General features: G+C 42.4%; 1 protein-coding gene across 2 annotated transcripts; it reads right to left on the reverse strand.

Moving 5' to 3' along the window:
• Positions 1–1,869: 1,869 nt before the first annotated feature.
• CRR42 (DUF3148 family protein) lies at positions 1,870–20,216 on the reverse strand. Of its 2 annotated transcripts, none has more exons than XM_086516581.1 (3): positions 20,077–20,216; positions 2,320–2,617; positions 1,870–2,228 (listed from the first exon to the last, which is right to left on the reverse strand). In XM_086516581.1, exons 1-3 carry the CDS (start codon positions 20,117–20,119, stop codon positions 2,129–2,131), a joined length of 441 nt encoding a protein of 146 aa, XP_086372707.1. In that variant the 5' UTR covers positions 20,120–20,216; the 3' UTR covers positions 1,870–2,128. The 2 variants fall into 2 exon arrangements, with proteins under 2 accessions (XP_086372707.1, XP_086372706.1); XM_086516580.1 differs by lacking the exon at positions 20,077–20,216 and adding an exon at positions 5,356–5,491.
• Between the last annotated feature and the right edge of the window lie 1,016 nt (positions 20,217–21,232).

Here is a 21,232-nt window from a genome sequence, read left to right on the forward strand (position 1 = left end):
ATCCATAATGTCATTTTCATGCTTGTTTGAGCACAAGTTTATGTTTTTAACAAACTATGTCCTACAAAATTTCAAAATGCAACCTGACTTATGTGATTTATGCAAGATTCAATACCCAAAGAAATATGTATTTTCACTATTTTAATATATGGGATCACTTTAGATCCTAAATTTCACTAAAATAATATCAACTTTTTGATACAAGATTTGAAACATCAAATATTGCCTCCTCATCATCTCTCTTAAAATTACAACTCTTAATATAGTAGGCATAAGCATTAGGCTATTGAGGATTATTTCTCCTTTTATGCATTATTATCTATGAGAAGTGATTTATAAACATGACAAATACAATTTCTTAATATAGTAGGCATAAGCATTAGGCTATTGAGGATTATTTCCCCTTTTATGTATTATTATCTATGAGAAGTGATTTATAAACATGACAAATACAATTTCTTTGAAAAATTATATGCCTTCCATTAAATTTTTGAGAAAAACTTGATATTTTGGTGAACTTAAAAATTTTCATGGGTCTCTTAATACGATATTCATTTTAAAATCGAAAAAAAACCTCAAATTTTTGCATGTCGAGCCCTACTATGTAATGAACAAGACCTTGAAATTTGAAAGATTTGGTGGGAAACTGGATATTTAGCGTATGAAAATGTGCAATTATAGAACTAGTGTTAATGCATGTGTGTGGATGGACAGAAACAAGGCATGAGGGGAGTTGTGGAGCCACATTAATGCCACATCCATAAAACAATGCATGGAAACGTATGTGGTTCTAAATGATGCCATGGATGGAAGCAAATGGTGCAAATAAAGACTTCCAATGAACAGTTAAGTATTATCCAAGACAAATTTCCCAAGCTATCCCATTTGTTCCCCATGGTGTGATTTTGCATGACATTTAAGACACTCCCAAGATCATGTGATAATGCAAATGATGACGTCATAATGAGTTTGGTCATTCCATACATATATTTGTATGATGCTTACAAAAAGTAATGGTAAGTGTCATGTACCTTTCTTTAACAAAACTTGTAGTTGCATATTTTCATTGTGTGTGTATATATATGTGTGTGTGTAGATACATACAGAATGAAAATACATATACATACATACATACACACATACATATAGATATCACACACACACACAAACATCTTGCCATACATCAAGCATCTTGACAAAGGATAAGACCTCAAATTCAATACAAGTACATCAAAGTTCGTCTATTGGGATTACACCTGCAACCTAATACTTTCTCACCAAACAATCAAACAATCAAACAAAAAAATAACAAGAAACAACAATCTAATCAACAGAAAGAAAGGAGGAGAAGGAGACTGCTTTTTCATTATTAAACTGAAGTACGAACATACTAAGCCCTGTGCAATATAGACCTTTCTGCATGATGATCAATGCTCACAATAGCACGCATGCTCTCAATGTTTCAAGCATCTCAATGCAAGTTCATCATGGAATATAATTTATTTCGAGTAAGCCCCAAGAATATTCCAAAAGCTTTTTGATCATCTAAACAAAAGAGAAAAGGATTCTAAGCAATGTATCTTGAAAGCACAGTATTCTTGACTCATACTTAAATTCGGAAAACATCAGAGTTTTTGACATGTTAAACCATGCCTTAGAGAACAAGGAGAAAGGTGTACAAAACTTTTCATCCAATTTTTTCGGTTGTAAATGGGTCCTTTCATTAAAGAGCCTTATGACTTCCTTTTCAACTTTTTGTTTTTCTTGTAAGGACAGTGAGTGTGATTTCCACCTAGTCAAATTCATCAGCAAATGATGCAAGTTTTGGCCAAGTTTGAGTGGCCCATGTTTCTAACTCTTTCAAGAAAATAGACGTAATCCACCTTCTAATTATTCATAGCAAAAACAAGCACAATAGATAAAACAATGCACTCCATGATCTTCAGAGAATTTGCATAGAGCTTCCATGGTTTAAACCAAGAATTGCCTGCCTCTAGACATGGGCAGAGAATGCACACCTTTCAAACAAAGAATGCATACAGCCATTGAAGTTGGGCTTAGCTGAGACAAACCATGACAACGTACAATAGCATTACATGCTGTACACATGTATACATGTACAAAACTTCTATTCCGCATCCAATGGCTTGAAATACCTTCGTTCAATAAGGAATGCACCTGACTTGAATCTGATAGCCCAAACATCTTTTGGCCTTCTGCTGATTATCCTGTGGGTCAATCAGATAAAATAACAAAAAGATAAGCATAAAGTACATATAGATTGTTGCCATCCGCAATGGAAAACAAAGACTAAAGAACCTTCCAGCATCTCCAGGCATGACAAATCCATTGTTCTGACGCAGCATTGGCATGGGCTCTGCAGTTTTGAGATGAAGCGGTGCCTCTATGATCATGATGGGGCTCCCAGCTCTCAAATCATCATAAAAAGCATCCGGAGCATCACTTGCTGCAACGAGTCGACTGTGATGCCGTCTTTCTTTTGGTCTGCAACTTTGATATGGCCAAAGCAGCCCACAGTTGCGTGTGGCACCTCCTTGATTTGTTCTCAAGTCAAGCTGATTTTTTATGTCGCGTTGCGGTATAAAAGGTCGAAGATCTAGAAATAAAACCGAAAATCAGCTTTCTGTTAACAGCACCTAGTACGCTTACGCTCCAAAACACAATGAAATGAACGAAATAAAAAGCAAGCAGCAGAGCTGTTTTGATGTAATGCTTTGTCTTACTTCAAGTAAGACCACTGCAGAAGTGTTATTGCTTCATTCTTGAAGATGACTGACAATCATGAAATGGTGAATGCTGCTTCTTCCTTATTCTACTGTAAATTAGAGGCTCCTATTTGAAAAGCTAAGGCCAGGGAACTGGCATTATACATTTCGGCAGACAATTAAGGCAGCTAAATCACAACATTAGCACAGCATACAAAGGATTAATTGCCATTTGGTGCTTTTTTGCCCTAAGAACACGGGTTTCACATGGACAATTACCTCTTTGCAACATGTCGACACGATTTACCTATTGCAAAGCCTATGTTACGTAAGGAAAGCCTAGGGAATAATATCTTGCATCTTTGTGAGCCCTTTTGGAGGACATGCACGATTAAATCATTACCACCTTGCATTACCTCTTGTACATGATAAATGTACTAGCCATAACCAGCAAATATTACTGATTGTGGGAATCTTCCATGGTGTGATGTAGCTAAGAGCATGTAGCTTCTAGTCTCATGGTGTGTCACTAAGTAGGACATGGCATGACCAACCGGACTAGAAGAGGGGCTAGAGCTGTGAACCGGAGCCTGGCCAGAAGAGAAGACCTGAGTCCGAGCCCAGCTGCAGGTGAAACGGCACAAAAATGCGTGGGAAGCGTGGCGTGAATCGCGGGCCGTACAGTACGGACGCTCCTGCCATTGCAGGCATCTGAGTGGGGAACTCTACCACAATTTTCTCCAGTTTTCAGCTCTCTTTTCAGTTCCACTACTTGCCGTTATGATGATGTGGCATGACACTAAAGAGGATTGGGTCCAATATGTGGACCCCTGCAATGGACAAACCAGCCAAAAAGCAAAAAAAAACCCTAAAACCTGCGCACCGATGACGTGGCTGCAAATTCCGTAAAAAGTGCTGCGAATCACAGACTGCTGACATGGCATCCATACAGCCAGCTTTGGCAGTGTTTGGGTGACAGCTTTTGGGGGGTGCCCAGTTTTAGGGCCTCCTTGTAACTTTAAATATGTGGCTAGGGTGAGCGTTCCAGCAGATCTCGTGTAGCAAATTTGAGCCTCGGGGAGCAGAGTTGCATGAGCAAGCTTCACTAAAAATTAATGATTTTATCTGCTATTTACCGGATGATACATGCACTTGATCAGCCATGGGGGATGTTTTGCAGGATTAAACAAAGGGAAAAGTTGAGGACCAATAGCTGGAGACCAAGCTAGCAATGGACTTGATGCAGTTCAAAATCATGAAGGGAAATGAACTGTTTGGAGCTGCTATAAAGATGATTATGTTCTGCTTGTTTTTCCCACTAATGGCACCCCACTTCTAACATCGTTTTCCTCTACACTATATAGCACATTCTTTGGTTTGCATGTATGCTGTGTCTAGAGATCTATTAAAAGCTTATAGAATGCTAGTATGTTTGCTATTTTGGATATTCAAATAATGCATTACTATGGGCTGCCGTGAACTCTGACTGCAAGAGCCGCCAACCTTTAGCAAAAGAAGAGGATCGCGATGCTGAGGGGTGTTGGTTATCATGAGAGGGTGCGGCGTTTGGTTGCCATACTGAGTGAAGGATGATGAGAGAAGCCAACTTAGCACAGATTTATGAGAAAGAGCTATTGGCAGTGATCCGTGCTCTTACACAGTGGCGACACTATTTACTCGGAGCCGATTTCACAGTCTTTACAGATCACCAAATTTTACGCTACTTCTTGTCACAGAAGTAGAAGCAGATGCGATGGGCTAACATCTTGTCACAGTTTCACTTCTTGATTGTCCATGTTCAAGGATAGAAGAATTTAGTGGCAGATGCATTGTCTCGAAAGCCCTTGGTTCTGGCTATTTCTGCCATTCATCACAGCAAAATCTCGATCAATCAAATATTCATCTTTGAAATAATCAGGAATATCAAAAATAACTGTAGATATCACCATATTCGTAGATTGGGACATTCGACTGAGTGCATCTGCCACCGAATTGTAAAGTCCTGGAGGCTGGAACATATTCAATGATCATGTGGAAATTTGCCAAAAATTCCACCCAACATCCTTGACGAGGATTCATAATTGGTTGTGTAAAAATATACTGCAATGATTGATGATCCGTCTTGACAACAGAGTCAGCTCCCAAAAGGTAATGTTTCCATGTACGCTATGCATGGACAATGGCTAGAAACTCATTGTCATAAACTGGATAACGAATTTGTATAGTTGTAACCGGCTTGGACATTCCAAGCGAGAAATCAATAGCAACACACGAACAGAAACTTCATAATCATTGAACTTTAATGGGGAGAGAGAGAGAGAGAGAGTCGACACGGCCTGGCGGAGTTCTGTGCCCAGAGGTATTGGCCCCTAAGACTGAAGCCCCTTTCGGTATTTCTTTCTATATTAATCTTTGAGCAAAGTACAACTTCCCACGGATGCTCGCTCTCAGACTCTGCATCCAAATGCTCTGAGAAGAGAGCCTCCTTGGGTCACTTATTAAGATCACAAGGGTTGCTAAAAGCAGAGCCTCAGAAGCACTTAAACTCAAAAGAAGCGACTTCCAAAAACAATTTGATTCCCAAAATCTACTAGCAAAAAGCACCAACGTAATTTGCAGAAATCCGTACAGGTTACCGCATCAACACTGTCAGCGCAAATCTCGAAAATCCGTACACGCTGCCACCTCAGCACTGTCATTGCAAAATCACGGACGTCCGTACAGCCTGCCATGTTAGCGTCCGTACAGTTTGTCTGTGTGTGTAGCTGTTTTACCATAAATAATAAGACATAATTGAAATTTTTACATTCAAAAGACAGCTGGCTGGCTGCTGGAGAGAGAAGGAATGATAAGTATAAAAATAATTCAGTCTCAGAATCATCTTTGTACAATGTTTATATGAATGAAGTTTCATTCCAGTATACAGATATCAGAAGTGCTTCCCTTGTCAAAAGTGTCTGTGTAATCATGTAAGGACAACTGCTTAAACACCAAAAAAAACCTCCAAAGATAAGATAGAGTCCTTACCTGCATCCATCCAAACAAGACAACAGATATGTTAGCCTTGAATGTGTTTTACAAGTATCAAGTGGACTATACCAGTTGTTATCCATGTCCATCTTTAACAAGTTTCTTAAAAAAAACTTCAAGCCTTGGTCCAAAGTATTTACTTTATCACCCAGAGTGTAAGAAGGTCATACTACCTTTAGAACTAGCTCCATTGATGCACCTTCATATCCACTTTGCTATAAAGCAAAAGCCATATAAATGCTATTTCTTTTAAGAATAGTCAATAAGTTTTTTAGTATTACAGATAAAGTTTAACCCTAATTAGGGTTCTTATGTCCTTCTTCTTCCTCAAGTGTTACTTACCTTCATTCTCCGATGAGTAAGCCTATTAGTAGAAATCTTTAGATATGAGCCCCATGTCAAGCTAGAGAAAGTGTGAAAGATTGAGTGTGTGCTCTCCAAAAGGTATAGTTAGTATGCCACAAGCCAATCGGCTAATCCCCAATCTATGTATAATATTGCACCACAGTAAGCAGTAGCGGCCTTTCTATATAGACTTAGCCAACCCATATGATGTATTATACATGTTTTAAACAGCAAGGAACGTTACACCTCAGAAGTGCCATATTTTGCCGCAGCCCACCACATTTTAATTTCATCAGGCTGTACGGCTGATTATGCCCCTCAAAAAAGATTTCCAGATTTTCGCTTAAGTGCCATTATCAACAGTAAAAAAACAGTGAATATTGAGTAAGAAAACCCCCTTTTTTAAATTTTTTGGTGTACCTGCACTTAGGTAATGACCAGTTTCAATATTTGTACCCTAGTAATGTTCCCAACAGAAACCACCTTTACCATGTAATGCCCGTCAAAGCCGACCACTGTAGTGGTCCTTACCAGGCTGTAGCACGAGGAACAGAGCCCACCAAACAGAGGTTCAATCACTTATATCATGCCCTGTTAAGTATAGTCATCCCGACTATTTAAGTACATTGAGTATTGGGTATGAAAAAACTATGAATAACGGGTATGAAAAACCCCTTTTTTTCAGAAAAAAACTTAACCTTCGGTTAAATAATGACCAACTTTGAAAAAAACCTTAATAGTACCATAGTAATGCTCCCAAAAGAAACCATCTTTATCATGTAATGCCAATCAAAAGCCGACCATTGTAGTGGTTCTTACCATGCCGTAGAACGAGGAAGAGAGCCCACCAAACAGAGGTCCAATCACTTATATCATGCCATGCTAAGTATAGTCATCTCAACCATTTAAGTACATTTGAACATTGGGAAAAAAACATAAATAACGGGTATGAAAAAAAAAACCCTTTCTTCCAAAAAAAAATTGTATCTCCAGTTAAATAATGACCAGTCTTGAAAAAAAACCCGTAATAGTACCATAGTAATGCTCCAAAAGTAACCATCTTTATCATGTAATGCCAATTAAAAGCCGACCACTGTAGTGGTTCTTACTATGCTGTGAAACGAGGAACAGAGTCCCACCAAACAGAGATCCAATCACTTATATCATGCCATGCTAAGTATAGTCATCCCGATTATCTAAGTATACCATTTGCTAAGTACAAGCATTTTTATGAAACAGCGCTTTACCATTTGATTAAAAAATGACAGTTACGAGATTATTGATGTTAAGCTTAGTGACCACCCCGCATTGGCTAAGTTGTAAGCTCCATGCTTGGTGCAACAGAGATGAATAAAACACACAGTCCTTACTCTTGACGCAAGTAAAACACACGCAAAGCTAAGTGAGGGGCAGAATGTAACAAACTTGGACACTCCAAGTCAAGAATCAACCGCGACAGCACCAAATAACCACTTCAAAACAATTCACAGATCACAATAGATTTGCACTGGCCCGGCGGAGTTCCGTGCCTAGAGATATTGGCCCCAAAGACTGGCGCCCCTTTCGGTATTTCTTTTTATATTAATCAATCATCAAAGTACAAGAGAGCGGTTAGGGTTTCACTCTCAGACTCTGCGTCCAGATGCTCTGAGAAGTGAGGCCCTCACCACTAATTTAAAGGTTACAAGGGATGCCCAAAAGCAGAGCCCCAAAAGCTTTTAAAATCAAAAGCATCAGTTCTCTCTCTCTCTTCAGAGTCTTTTCTCTTTTTTTTATAAAAAAAAGCAAAAGCAAAATTCGCGTCGCTCATCATTTTCCAAAAAATAAAAAAAAAATTTAATAATCCGCCTCCGCGATTTCCGGAATTTAGGGTTTTTGGCAAAAATTAGGGTTTGTAGGAATTTTAGGGTTTTTGGCAGAAATTAGGGTTTCTGCTGTCCGCCACGTCATCACTTTGTGACATACCCCCCTCTTGAAAGCATTGTAATCGACCGCGATTACGCCTACAAAACCGACAAAAGCCATAAACCGTCTTAGCAGACACTGACTGTTAGTACCTACGTACTAGGAACGCACATCTAGCACATGTACAAAATCGACAGTCACATCACACGACATCACAGGACATCACCAGACATCACAGGACATCACATGACATTCAACATTCATTCGGATCGTAGACCATGATTTATCGGCAATGTAGCTAGCAATCACATCTAGGTCCAATCGGGACCTCATCGATGTCCGATTGACTAACCCCTATTGCAACCATGTCTATTCGAGATCAATCAGACCAAAATGTTGCAGTCATTTCGGCATCAGATCCTGCACTCGCAAGAAGTCAAGAACAAATCAGTATCATTATCAGGAATTCCATTTCATAAAGTCATCCAGCAGAATACTGTCAGCTCTCAGTATCCCTGAAGCTCAAAGAGACATCAGTGACTTTAGTATCAAAATCGAGGCATCTGTTGACAAAGGAGTGGAGTGACTCCCCTCTTGTGCATCCCACTGCACCAGATCTCCGGCCAAGCTGAATTCTGGGTTCTGTTTGGAGTAGACTATGCTAAACCAAAACATCGAAGTAAAGTTTCACAATCCGAGGAGTATCTGCTAGGTCCTCCTCCTCCATCCACTTCGCATCAAATGCAGGAAAGTTCTTGAACTTAACCAAGAACCCGCCTTCGGACTTTACCCTTCTTCGTATCATTATGTGCCAAAATCTGTTCAGGAACAAGGATCTCCTCGTTTTCTTCCACTTTGGGTTGCTCATCAGGCTTCCCATCATCAGGCACATCACCCTTAACAGGTTTCAAGAGACTCACATGCAATGCGCTGTGAATCCTCCAAGTATCTGGCAGTTTCAATCGGAAGGAGACATCATTTATCTTGTCAGTAATCTGGAAAGGTCCGTAGTATCACATACTAAGCTTTGGAAAAAGCCTCTCCTTTCCCTTTTTCTTCTTAGATGTGCCTTCTCAAAAGTAAGAGCACCCAATCATCCTTCTTCAGTTTCAAGTCGCGACGATGGTGATCCGCTGCCTTTTTCTGTCGTTCTTGAGACTTCTGTAAAGTCTCACGAACCTTGGCAAAAGCCGTATCCAAATCTCGCGAATATTCATCCGCTTCAAATTTCTAATCTTTCGTGCTCAGGAAGGATGGAACCTTCGCAGCAGTTTCAACAATCTCACATGGCGTCTTCCCCGTCGAAGAGTGTATCATGCTATTGTAGGCAAATTCTACCAAAGATAGGTTCTTTTCCCATTGAGTCTTCTAATCCGAGATACAAGACTTCAATAAATCTAAAATCACTGAATTGGCAATCTCAAATTGCCCGTCAGTCTGCAAGTGGAACGATGACGAGAACTGCAACTACGTGCCAATGTTCTCCCAAATTGCCTTCCAAAACAAACTCATAAATCTGGGGTCTTTGTCGGAGACAATCGTCTCAGGCGTGCCATGTAATCGGAAAATCATCGTGATCATTCTGTATTCTCGGGAGATAAAAAAAAATGAAATCCATTTCAATATTTTCCCAAGGGCGGGTGGGTATGGGTAAAGGCTGTAACAATCCCTGTGCCTTATGCCTGTCAAACTTGACCTTCTGGCATACCAAGCAACTGCGCACAAACTCTTCCACATCCTTCTTCAATCTCCGCCAAAAGAAATCTCTCTCTACCCCTTTCATGGTGGTAGCAATGCCGCGGTGACCCGTAAAAGGTGGACAGTGGCAATCAGTCATAACCTTTTCTCTCAACGGCTGTGTAACTCACAACATAGTCTTTTTCATCAAGTAGCCTTCCCGAAGGGAGTATCCAGCTACTGTCTCCCCATCCCGTATCCGTGTGAAAATATGTGCAAAATCTGTATCTGTGGCACACTGATCGACCGTATCCTCGAAGCTCCTATGATGTATCGCGGAAATAGCCAGAACCAACGGTTTTCGAGACAAAGCATTTGCCACCACATTCTTCTGTCCCTGCACATGGACAATCTGGAAGTGGAACTGTGACAAGATGTTCACCCACCGCATCTGCTTTTCCGAAAGCTGCTTCTGTGACAAGAAGTAGCGCAAACTCTGATGGTCTGTAAAGACAATGAAATCCGCTCCGAGTAGGTAATGCCGCCACTGAGTAAGAGCGTGGATAACCGCCAAAAGCTCTTTCCCATAGATCTGTGCTGTCATCTCCGGCCTAGAGAACAAACGGCTCTCGTAAGCTATGACATGGCCTTCTTGCATCAAGACCGTACCCAGACTACGACCACAAGCATCACAAAATACTTCAAATGACTTCTGCAAGTCCGGCAAAGTCAAAATAGGTCCCGTAGTCAATTTCTCTTTCAATGTCCAGAAGGCAGTCACCTCTGTGGGTCCCCACGAAAAAGGTACTCCTTTCTGTGTCTAGGTATGCAAAGGGGAAGCAACCTCTGCAAACTTTCGTATGAACCGCCTGTAGTACGAACACAGTCCCAAGAAGCTTCTAGCTTCATGGACATTCCTCAAATCGGGCCAATCACGGATAGTCTCTATCTTGGCCGGGTCCATATGCACTCCTGCTGCTGACACAATGTGTCCCAAAAAGTGTATCTCTGGTAGGAAAAAAATTCACTTTTCTTTGCATTAATCACTAACGTGTGATCTCGTAATGCCTGAAAGACTTGAAGCAGATGATCTCTGTGTTCTGCCTCATTCTTGGAGAAAACAATGATATCATCAAAGAAAGTGCCAACAAATAGCCTGTACTCTCGAAAAATCCTGTCCATCATCCGGTTAAATGTCGCAGGAGCATTGGTTAAGCCAAAAGGCATCACCAAAAACTCAAATAACCCAAAAGTCGTCCGAAAAGCTGTCTTGTAGACATCTCCTGGCGCTATCCTGATCTGATGATATCCACTCTTCAAGTCAATCTTGCTAAAGCACGAGGATCCCTGTAACCTGTCGAGTATATCATCGATCCTAGGAATCGGAAATCTGTTCTTGATGGTGATTTCGTTGAGAGTGCTATAATCGATGCACATTCTCCAAGATCTGTCTTTCTTCAAAACCAACAACACTGGAGAGCAATACGGTGAAGTACTAAGCTGGACAAGACCCTTTTCCAAGAGGTCTTTCACTGAGTTCATAATCTTTTCATTCTGTACTCGGCTCACAGGATAAGGTGGCCGATTCGGTGGCGTGCTTCTAGATATCAGATCAATGGTATGATCTTCAGGCCCTCTCAAAAGCAATCGGCATGAGCGTGGAGAAAAAAAATCTTGGCGTTCTTTTCTTCAGGTCAAAACATATTCAACCTTTATCCATCGTTCAGTTCTCCCAAAAGAATGAGTAAGAAAACTGAAGTTCATCAAGTACAATCTCTAAGCCCTTCATTTATCAAAGTCGCTTTCTCGGCCCGGTAGTCAACCACGGCGTAGTTCTTGTGGTACCAAGGGATCCCGAGTAGAACGTCACTCACGTGCCCTGAACACCCCTGTCATTGCAAACGAAGTTTGCCAATGCTCGGTGTAATGGCAACATCCCATCCGGGTGCCAGTCGAACTACCTCCCCCTGTGGCGTCAGTCTGTCGGGCGCAGTTCCAAATCGAGCCGCCAATTCCAAGTGAAAAGAAGTTGGCCTTGGCTCCTTCAAAAGAGCTTCCTGATCCTTCACTTTGCCCCGAAAGCGGCAAAGTTTGTACTTTCATTCATTAGATTCGGTGCAGGTCCCACGCCATGTGGTACCAGTTCTGCTTTTCTATCTGCCTTTTCTGCCACATTCCTCAGCTGCTCTCGAACTCTCAGACCTGTCGTCGTCTTTATCATTCTGTTCTTTCTGTGCCTTATCAGGGCACTTTGCGGAAATATGTCCATGTTCCCCGCATCCAAAGCACTTCCCCTCTCTGATGAAGCGAGCTCTCTCCTCAGGAGTAAGCTTGGGTCGTGCATCCTTTTTTTTCTCTGGGTTGCTCTTTTTCATTCTACTTTCATTCCCAGAAGTCTGTTCGGCTCGTTGTGTCATTGCCTCATCTGTGGGGTAGGTCAAACTGCCAGAGTGACTGGCAAAGCCCCGCTTCGCATGACTCATCAACTCCTGAATAGAAGCTGACTTCTGTTCCAAGCAGTGATCTTGGATCTCTGTAGGTAGACCCAAGGTAAACCGCTCAATCTGTTCTCTGAATGAGATCTTCTTGAATGAAGAGGTGGGTAGAAAAGAGCTCCAGAATCTTTCACAATAAGAATTCACTGTATCGCTCTTGGTCATCCAGAGATGGTTCCAAGCAGGTCGTATATCTCGCTCAAACTCTTGAGTCAACCAAGAAGAAATAAAAAGCCTCTTGAATTTCAGCCATGTAACTGGCACAGTCTTGCTTAATAGAAGCGTGGACCACCAAGTACGAGCATTCCCCTTAAAGTAAGAGGCAGCTCTCCGAATCTTGGAGTGCTCTGAATAGCGTCCTCCCGCGAAAGCGATGTCAAACTGCTGTATAAAAGACAAAGCCTTCGAAGCATCTGAGTATCCTGAAAAGTATCAAACTTGATCGAGTGGCCACCTTCCTTAAACTCTCGGACTTTCTTGCTTTTATCTTCGAGAAAGTCATACTGGTTGGCTTTGTAAAAATTCTTCTTGTTCGCATAAAACTTTCCGTCATCGGAACCTGAGCTGTCTGTAGACGAGTCCTCAGTAGAACTGTGAGTCTCTGGGCGAGATTTAGCCTTCTTTGCCTTTCTCTTGCCCTTTCCAAAGCGTTGCTTCTTGCTTCGCTTTTTACCTTTTCTCTCTTCTTCGCTCGAATCCGAGGAGCTAGAAGAACTGTCAGAAGAAGAAGAAGAAGAACTGGGTAGGTCTTCAAACTTGACGCGCTTCTTCAATTTCTTTGCCTTGTCAAATGTCGACCGACGACCTAAATATCCCGGGAAGTCAGTGCCTTTCTTCTGCTTTTTGCCGTGCTTTTTGGCTTTCTTTTGCGTGTCAAAAAGCTGAGCAATCCGTGCATCAACCACGTTCTCCAGTTCCTTCTCCGTATATTTCTTGGAGGCAGAAGGTTTCTTGAGAGCGGGTTTCGGGAGTGGTGTTGTGGTTCTCTGCCACTCCATCTGTACCTCTTTCAAAAAGGTCTGGTTCATATATTTTGCCATCTTTGGATCCTTGGCAAAATTGAGCATCATCTTTGTTGCATCGCCAATCAATTGACGACGCTCCATCTCTGTTTGCTCTGCCTGAGTAGGCCGAGGCGGGCCATACTCTCTGTCTGAATCTTCGTTGTGATCCCAGACCGCATCTCCAGATGCAGAGGGAGTCGACTGATCATTGCCTGAAGCCATAGGTGGCGCGGGATTGGATTTCCCGTAGAAGAGAAATCGGCCGTGCTCTGATACCACTGTAACAAACTTGGACACTCCAAGTCAAGAATCAACCGCGACAGCACCAAATAACCACTTCAAAACAATTCACAGATCACAATAGATTTGCACTGGCCCGGCGGAGTTCCGTGCCTAGAGATATTGGCCCCAAAGACTGGCGCCCCTTTCGGTATTTCTTTTTATATTAATCAATCATCAAAGTACAAGAGAGCGGTTAGGGTTTCACTCTCAGACTCTGCGTCCAGATGCTCTGAGAAGTGAGGCCCTCACCACTAATTTAAAGGTTACAAGGGATGCCCAAAAGCAGAGCCCCAAAAGCTTTTAAAATCAAAAGCATCAGTTCTCTCTCTCTCTTCAGAGTCTTTTCTCTTTTTTTTATAAAAAAAAAGCAAAAGCAAAATTCGCGTCGCTCATCATTTTCCAAAAAAAAATAAATAAATAAATAAATTTTTTAATAATCCGCCTCCGCGATTTCCGGAATTTAGGGTTTTTGGCAAAAATTAGGGTTTCTGGCAGAAATTAGGGTTTCTGCTGTCCGCCACGTCATCACTTTGTGACACAGAATGCCCCCTCACCTCTTTAAATAGAAGAAGGACGGCCCGCCCTCACTCATGGCTAATCGTCTGTAGCGTATCTTGAGTAGATCAAGCTCCCCCTGGGGAAATGTGGAAGAATAGCCGCCCGCAATGCACGGTAGGTTAAACCCAAGCGCCTCATGGCAGCAAAAGATTGAAATGAGTAATTTTATTATTCTTTGTGACCACCCTTCTAAGGGTCCTATCCCATGTTTCAAGAGTAATAGGTTCCCTTAAATAAAACTTGGAGTATCGGCAAGCAAAATATTCCATAATCTGATGATTAAAAAGGCTACCAGCAATGTGTGTGTGTGTGTGTGTGTGTGTGTGCGTGCGCGCACGCGCACGTGTCAGCAAGTGTGAACTACAAAATCATTACCAGTAGGTGGTGAAATGTGTGTGTGTGTGCGAGTGTCTGTGTTGTGTCCGGCAGAACTGCCACGTCATCAATTTGTGACATACCGCCCTCTTGAAAGAACCTTAATCGCCCTCGATTACGCCTTTCTTTATCTAACACAGATAAATTTCACTGACAATTATCTGAAACATCACGTGCAAAGATCAAGTACACAGAAAGATGATTTTTAATTACAAAAGTGATAGCTGAAGTAGTACAATAGCGACAGACTCCCATTTAAACTTTACATCCAAAACATGAGTTTTGCCCCTATGTTGAAGGGTGATCGTCTTGTCGCAGACATCCAGCACACCATGTGTTCAGAACATCAAAGGAATTCCCAGTAACGGATCACACCCTTCCAATGGCATGATATAGAATTCTTCTGTGTCCACATACGACTGAATATGCAGACATAGCTTTCCAATGATGGCAGTAACACACTCTGAGTGCCAGGACATGCCAACCCTGCCTCTGCCGTGTACCCCATCTCTTCAGCTCTGATGCTCAGCTTCATAGCTAACTCTTGTGAGATAAAGTTGGCTTTGGCACTTGGATCAAAGAAGATGAGTGTTGTCTGATCTCTGACTTTACCCCATGCTCTGCATAACTCGCTGGCATCTATGTTTGGCCTGTCACCCACCATATCTGGCACTAAACCTGTCGTGGGCTTAGGCTTCTTTCCTTTCTTATCTTCTTTATCATCCAAATCAGCTGGCCTTTTCCTTTGTGGATAATCTGCAACAAAGTGACCAGGCTGCTCGCAAATAAAGCATTTATTTTCAGCCATCAAGACCTTCTTTTCCTCGAGCGACTTGCGCACAAAAGGCTTCCTTTTTGGCTTCTTTGCCTGCGCTCCAGAAGTCCTGGCTGAGTCCTTATCCTTATTGTCTTTTTCTGACCCCTGTGATGCTTCAGGAGCCGCTTTTGCAAAGGGCGTCTTTGCTGAATTTTTCTTTTGTTGCCCCCCTTTTACGTTGCCCAGAAACCCACTGTCCTCTCCCTTCAACAAGGCAAGACCACTGTTGGCAACTTCCATAAGCTGAGTGAGGGTAGCTACTCTATTTTTTATACAATAATCTTGAAGCCCTTTAGGCAACCCACAACAATACTTCTCTATCTGCTTTGTCAATGGCACCAACCTGTAGGAGGTTACTAAGAGCAATGATTTACAGGACCTCCGATCATACTCCTATAGGCTCTTGCAAGTAGCCACATTGAGTTGGTGCCAATTCGTCATGACGTCGGCTTCAAATTCATTGACAGCCACGCAGATGCATGTATACCCACGTGGCGGATGCATGTCCTTACATCAAGAGGGTCGTCCACCATGTAAGCGCATTGGTGGCAGCTTTCTTAACCTTGGAGGCCTCTGTAAAATTCCCCCCTGTATAAGCTGTATCAAACTGCTGAAGGAAAGTGAGAGCCTTCGTCTTATCCTCAAAGCTGCTGAAAGTTTCAAACTTAACAGTTGCACCACCTTCTTTGTATGCTTTTGGTTTCTCCAATGCCCCCAAATTGTCATAGAGAATTGCCTGCAACATGGGCACTGTGATAGGGATCATCAGCGCGTCTTGGCCATTGACATTTTGTGTCATAGGTGCCATATCTGGCTGCTGTCCAGAAAAACCAGCCATGCCAACATTACCCTGCATGTTGAGCACATTTCTCTCATGGATGAGCACGAATGTATGCGGATTGTTCATGAAAAGCTGAAAAGTTTGTATGTAAGCAAGTCGCATTCCATGTCTCTTCCTTGGCATGACACAGTTTCCGAAAGATCACATGATAGTATGAGCCCCAAGCATGGGCATTTCCATTGTGATTTGCCACAGTTGATTGATTTCGATCAAACAGAAAAGATTCGACCTCATTGTTTGCATGTGTTTGATGAACGGGTTGTCACTCCGTCTATTTGTTCATCTACATTGCATGCACAGTCTTTAGAAAAGACAAGATTTTTTTCCTTCACTTTACATGGAATGGGTATGTTCATGGTTTTGTGTTGGAGATGGTTTCAGGAATTTTCAGCTATGGAGATTCTTGAAGACAAAAGAAGCAGATCTCTAAACACAGTTGACGCAAGAACGGAGCTTCAAACGACTTTGTGTTGCTTTCGGCGCGGCCCAAAGAAGCAAGCGTTGCAGACCTTTATGAAGTTCAAGTACCGCACGACCCACACATCAGAGTGTGCCGGCGAAGAGTCCCTTCCAAGATTCCGGATGCTGTTAGCGATCTCCCCGCCATACAGTTCGGTACCAGTACCTCACTTTGAAAAGGAGGGGATGTCACGTGACACATCCCAACCCTATGTGTCCGTGGACAAGCTACAGCATAACAGGGTTCAGTTCAATCCAGTCAGTCTAGATTAGAAGTGATCTAGCACTTTTGTGAGTCTATTCGTAGACCGTGCATGCCCAGTCACTTGGTATAGATACATATCCTCTGGTTGCACACAACATGATCATCAGAATTCCCATCAAAATCCATTAGAATCAGTTAGGGGAATTTTCCAGTGCATTTAGCCTATTTTCCCTACTTTTGACATTTTTCACTCATTATTTTTAAGTGACTTCCCAACAAAAGTAGGTAGGGCAATTTTGCTAAGTTAATATATAAGCAAACCCAGGTTAGCACTTTCTGGCAGAAGAGGCAGCAAGAGCTTCCCGCTCAACAGGCAACTTCTCAGCACTACCCCCTCAGACCATCTAGCGTTTTTGCACCTTCACCCATCCCTGGCGTTTTTGCATCTACACCCTAACCTGGCGTTTTCTTTCCACAGCTTCAGCCATCGCCATTGGAGTTCCCCCTTCTGGCGTTAGTACCCCAGCAGATCAGCCTCAGCCCTTAGCGTTTTTGACCATCAGCAGCAGCCCCCCCAGTATTTGCGTTTTGGGATCGCTAGACAATCAAGCACTTCAGCGTTTTTGCTTTGCAGAGTCAAATCAGCCTCGCATGCATCAGATACATCAGCGTTTGGGATTGCAGATACAGATCAGCCTAGCGTTTTTGGAAAAGGACAGATTCAGCCAGCGTTTTGGTTTTCAGCCCTAAACCACATCAGATCCACACAGTTTTCAGCCTAGACACAGAAGCAGATCAGCCCCCAAGTTGGTTGCAGATGTTCCCCCATTTTCAGCCATAAAAACGCAGCCAAAACAGTCATTTTCAGCCACCGAAACAGTCCCGAATTTCAGCAATTAGAAGATCTCAGAATTCAGCCATCATGTCGTCGCCGTCATCACCGTCGTCGTCATCGGCATAGTCCCATTGCATCAGTCCATTGCATTCGCATTGTACACCTTTGTGCAATCAAAGTAGACCACTCTCGCCGACGAGAGTGGGGCCTTCTGAGGAGGGTTTTACAACCTCTTGGGTGTCGTATCTCTTCTCTCTCTATCTCTCAGTCTCATACACTTGCACGCACAGTGTCCATTCACTTTGTTTCTGATCATACCACTTTCCATTAAGAACGGAAGGCTCTCCCTTCCATAAGAACTAAAAGGAACCTTGAGCACAGTTCGGAGCACTCATCTTGAGCAAAGCGCAAACATTCATTCCGCTGCATCTAACACCGACACTCCGTGTCCCTATTGGATTCTCTCTCTCTCTCTCTTTCTCTCTCTCTCTCTCTCTCTCTCTCTCTCTCTCTCTCTCTCTCTCTCACACACACACACACAGGTCTCTTGGAATAGTTTCCTACGACGTTAAAACTCTCTTCTTCTCGGGTGTGTGTGTGCGCGCGCGCTAATAAAAAGAGGAAAATGGTATAGCCTTTCTATCACCCAAGTGTGGTAGATTGATTATGCCATTTCTCTCTTGAATAATAGGTCTTGAGTTCAACTCTCCTCGTCGACTAGATTTTTAAGGTCTCTTGAGATAGTTTCCTACGACGTTAAAACTCTCTTCTTCTTCTTCTTCTTCTTCTCTCTCTCTCTCTCTCTCTCTCTCTCTCTCTCTCTCTCTCTCTCTCTCTCTCTCTCTCTCTCTCTCTCTCTCTTATTCAAGTTGTTTTGAAGTACTGACAGTGTTGCCTAGTGTGTAAATTGCAGTTATTTCTGTGTTTCCGGCAGATCCCTTGCCGAAAGTGATTACAAGTTGCATGATTCTTTTTTGTGAATATTTAGGAGCAGATCAATTGTAACAGGCTTGGACACTCCAAGCGAGAAATCAATAGCAACACACGAATAGAAACTTCAAAATCACTGAACTTTAATAGAGAGAGAGAGAGAGTTGACACGGCACGACGGAGTTCCGTGCGCGGAAGCATTGGCCCCAAAGACTGGCGCTCCTTTCGGTATTTCTTTTTTTATTGACCACATCAAGATACAACTCTCGAGGGACCACTCTACGTCCATATGCTTTGCAGAGTGAGGCCCAGGAGCTCTTTTATTCTCACAAGGGATGCTCAAAAGCAGAGCCCCAAAAGCATTCAGTTCAAAAGCACTTTCCCCCGAAAGCATCTACTCTCAAAAGCTAGCGCTAGCGATTCCCAAAAGCAGCCAGTGTAATTTGCAGAAATCCGTACAACCTGCCACGTGGCACCTACAACGCAAATCGCAAAAAATCCGTACAACCTACCACGTCAGATAGTACAAGCATCTGTACGATCTACCATGCCAACATGTCACCGCATTTTACAGAAATCCCTTTCAGGGTTCAAGCTTCTGTCTTTTAGGGTTTCGGGCCCCACGGCCTGTGCCTCTTAAGTTCTTCAAGTTAGTCCGTTCAGTTTCTCTTGTCCACTCGGCCATTTCTCTGCCAATAGGTCATGCTACATCATCACTTTGTGACATCAATTGCATGTCACATGGACATGCTATTTGCTTATGAGAGTTGCCGCTTGCATCCACATGTCTTCCGGAGCAATGTATGAGAAGAAGCTTCTTGTTGTTATCATGCTCTGGATTCCTTAAAGCACTACGTGCTACCCACTCCATTCACCATCAGCGAAGTATCAACTACTGCACTTGATTAAGCCCAGTAAAGAAAAGCTTGTAGTAGTGTGACATCATGTCTTTATCCCTAATCATTGGCACACTTTCATTCATATGAGAAGAGATAGGAAGGTATAGGCAGCATCCTGATTTCCATTTCACAAGGCTGGTTTTTCTCCTTACTTGTTCCTATTCACATCCTGACGTGCATCGAAGCGATTCCTTTCCATTTTCAGGTCCTTTCCATGGATAAATGGCACCCTAGGCAATGGCAGCATAGACCTGATGAACGATATGGACTCACTTGATAATTCTAAAGGTTGCAAATACCAAGAAGATTGCAAAAAAGCTTAAAATCATCAAAGGAAGAAAGCAAAGATGGAGTGGACACAAATGTCAATATCCCATTGAGTACCTATAACACATACCTACCAATGCAAATACAAGACTCTGCAAGGGTGAATAGCGGTCATATCAAGTTATGTAGAAAAACCAACATTACCAATATAAAAATAATAATTCCTCTAAAAAGAGAAGAACAATCTAGATGTTCGGGGCAAATTTTTCCCAGAAACTAACTTTCAGGTTGAATGGTTGTGCAGCAGCACAACCGAAATGCCGAAATGGCCCCGACCCATTCTGTCAGCGATGCTCGCTCGCTCTCTCGCTCTCTCTCTCTCTCTCTCTGTGTGTGTGTGTGTGTGTGTGTGTAGCAAAGTAGTACCTGCCGTTAGCTGGTACACAACCTGTAGTGATGACACAGCCATCCGTCACTCATCGACACGAGGGCCAATTAGCAAGTTATATTTTTTTGGCCTTCTAGGCCTAGTAAACTTTAGGAGCCCATTGGGATAAAGCTTGTCGATTAGTGCCACATGGCAAGCTCATTAAGGTCTTGTTTTAAAAATCTTCCTCTTGGACATTATAATTAAGCATTGTCTTATGTAATGAGGGGCACTAGTAAAATTGAGTACGATGTTGAACACGGTGATAAAATCATAGGGCCTGCCAATGTTTGTTATGGATGAAGGCAAGATTGGGTTGCTAGTTGTTGGGAGGGTGACATGTTTTAGATAAAAGGGATTGTTTTGGGTGGAGAATTGTCTCAAAATTCATAGGCAATACTTGGATTTGTGAAAGTAACTGACATGATGATGTTTGTGTTGTTTCTATGCTAGATATTATGTGCGAGAAGAGGGGTGGAGGATTTGGGTTGTTTGGTGTTTTGATACCACAAAGAAGTCAAAAAAATGGAGTGGTGTTGACATTTGTAATAAAAATTGATATATATTTATTGTATTGCAGCTAACAGGTGGAAAAGCATGACCAATCTATGGGCTATGCGAAAGGGCATCACATTTATGTATATTTTATCATTTAAGTGCTCTGTATGAGCTATGGCCATCTATGTCCGGCCGGCCAATGTGTATTCATTTCAAGAAATCTATAAATAAATACGTGCAAGAGGAAAATGCTCACTCTTGCATGGGGGGAGATTGCACCCAATGTCTATGTTATTCTTCTCTCCTCTCTTCTTTTCTCTTTGGTTGTGCCGATGTAGCACTCCACTCTAGGAGGTGCATCTGCACGTGCTTTCACTCTCTCTCTCTCTCTCTCTCTCTCTCTCTCTCTCTCTCTCTCTCTCTCTCTCTCTCTCTCTCTCTCTCTCTCTCTCTGTTTTTCTCAGATTGTGTATAGCTTGATTATATGCTCGTATGACTATCTAGGTATCTAGATATGTCGTATTTGTTGTCTATAGCGTGCTATTTCTTTATTTTGCAAGGCTCTATGTGCTTCGTCTCACTAGCAAGAGAGCGTTTACTACTAAAATACCACATGACTAAGGTTATGGTTGGGCAATAACTAAGGTATGAGCTGCA

Source organism: Adiantum capillus-veneris, chromosome 7 (genome assembly GCF_014529385.1).
Source record: "Adiantum capillus-veneris isolate H3 chromosome 7, ASM1452938v2, whole genome shotgun sequence".
NCBI lineage: Eukaryota > Viridiplantae > Streptophyta > Polypodiopsida > Polypodiales > Pteridaceae > Adiantum > Adiantum capillus-veneris.

What these genes read in the sequence shown, in the direction of transcription:
- CRR42 (XM_086516580.1), bottom strand. Translation starts at nt 5,458, where the DNA reads ATGGCAGGCTGTACGGACGTCCGTGATTTTGCAATGACAGTGCTGAGG. An exon ending in CAGTGTTGATGCGGTAACCT is followed by an intron (nt 2,618 to 5,355) that starts GTACGGATTTCT and finishes TTTTATTTCTAG; the next exon opens with ATCTTCGACCTTTTATACCG. An exon ending in ATGCCTGGAGATGCTGGAAG is followed by an intron (nt 2,229 to 2,319) that starts GTTCTTTAGTCT and finishes ATTGACCCACAG; the next exon opens with GATAATCAGCAGAAGGCCAA.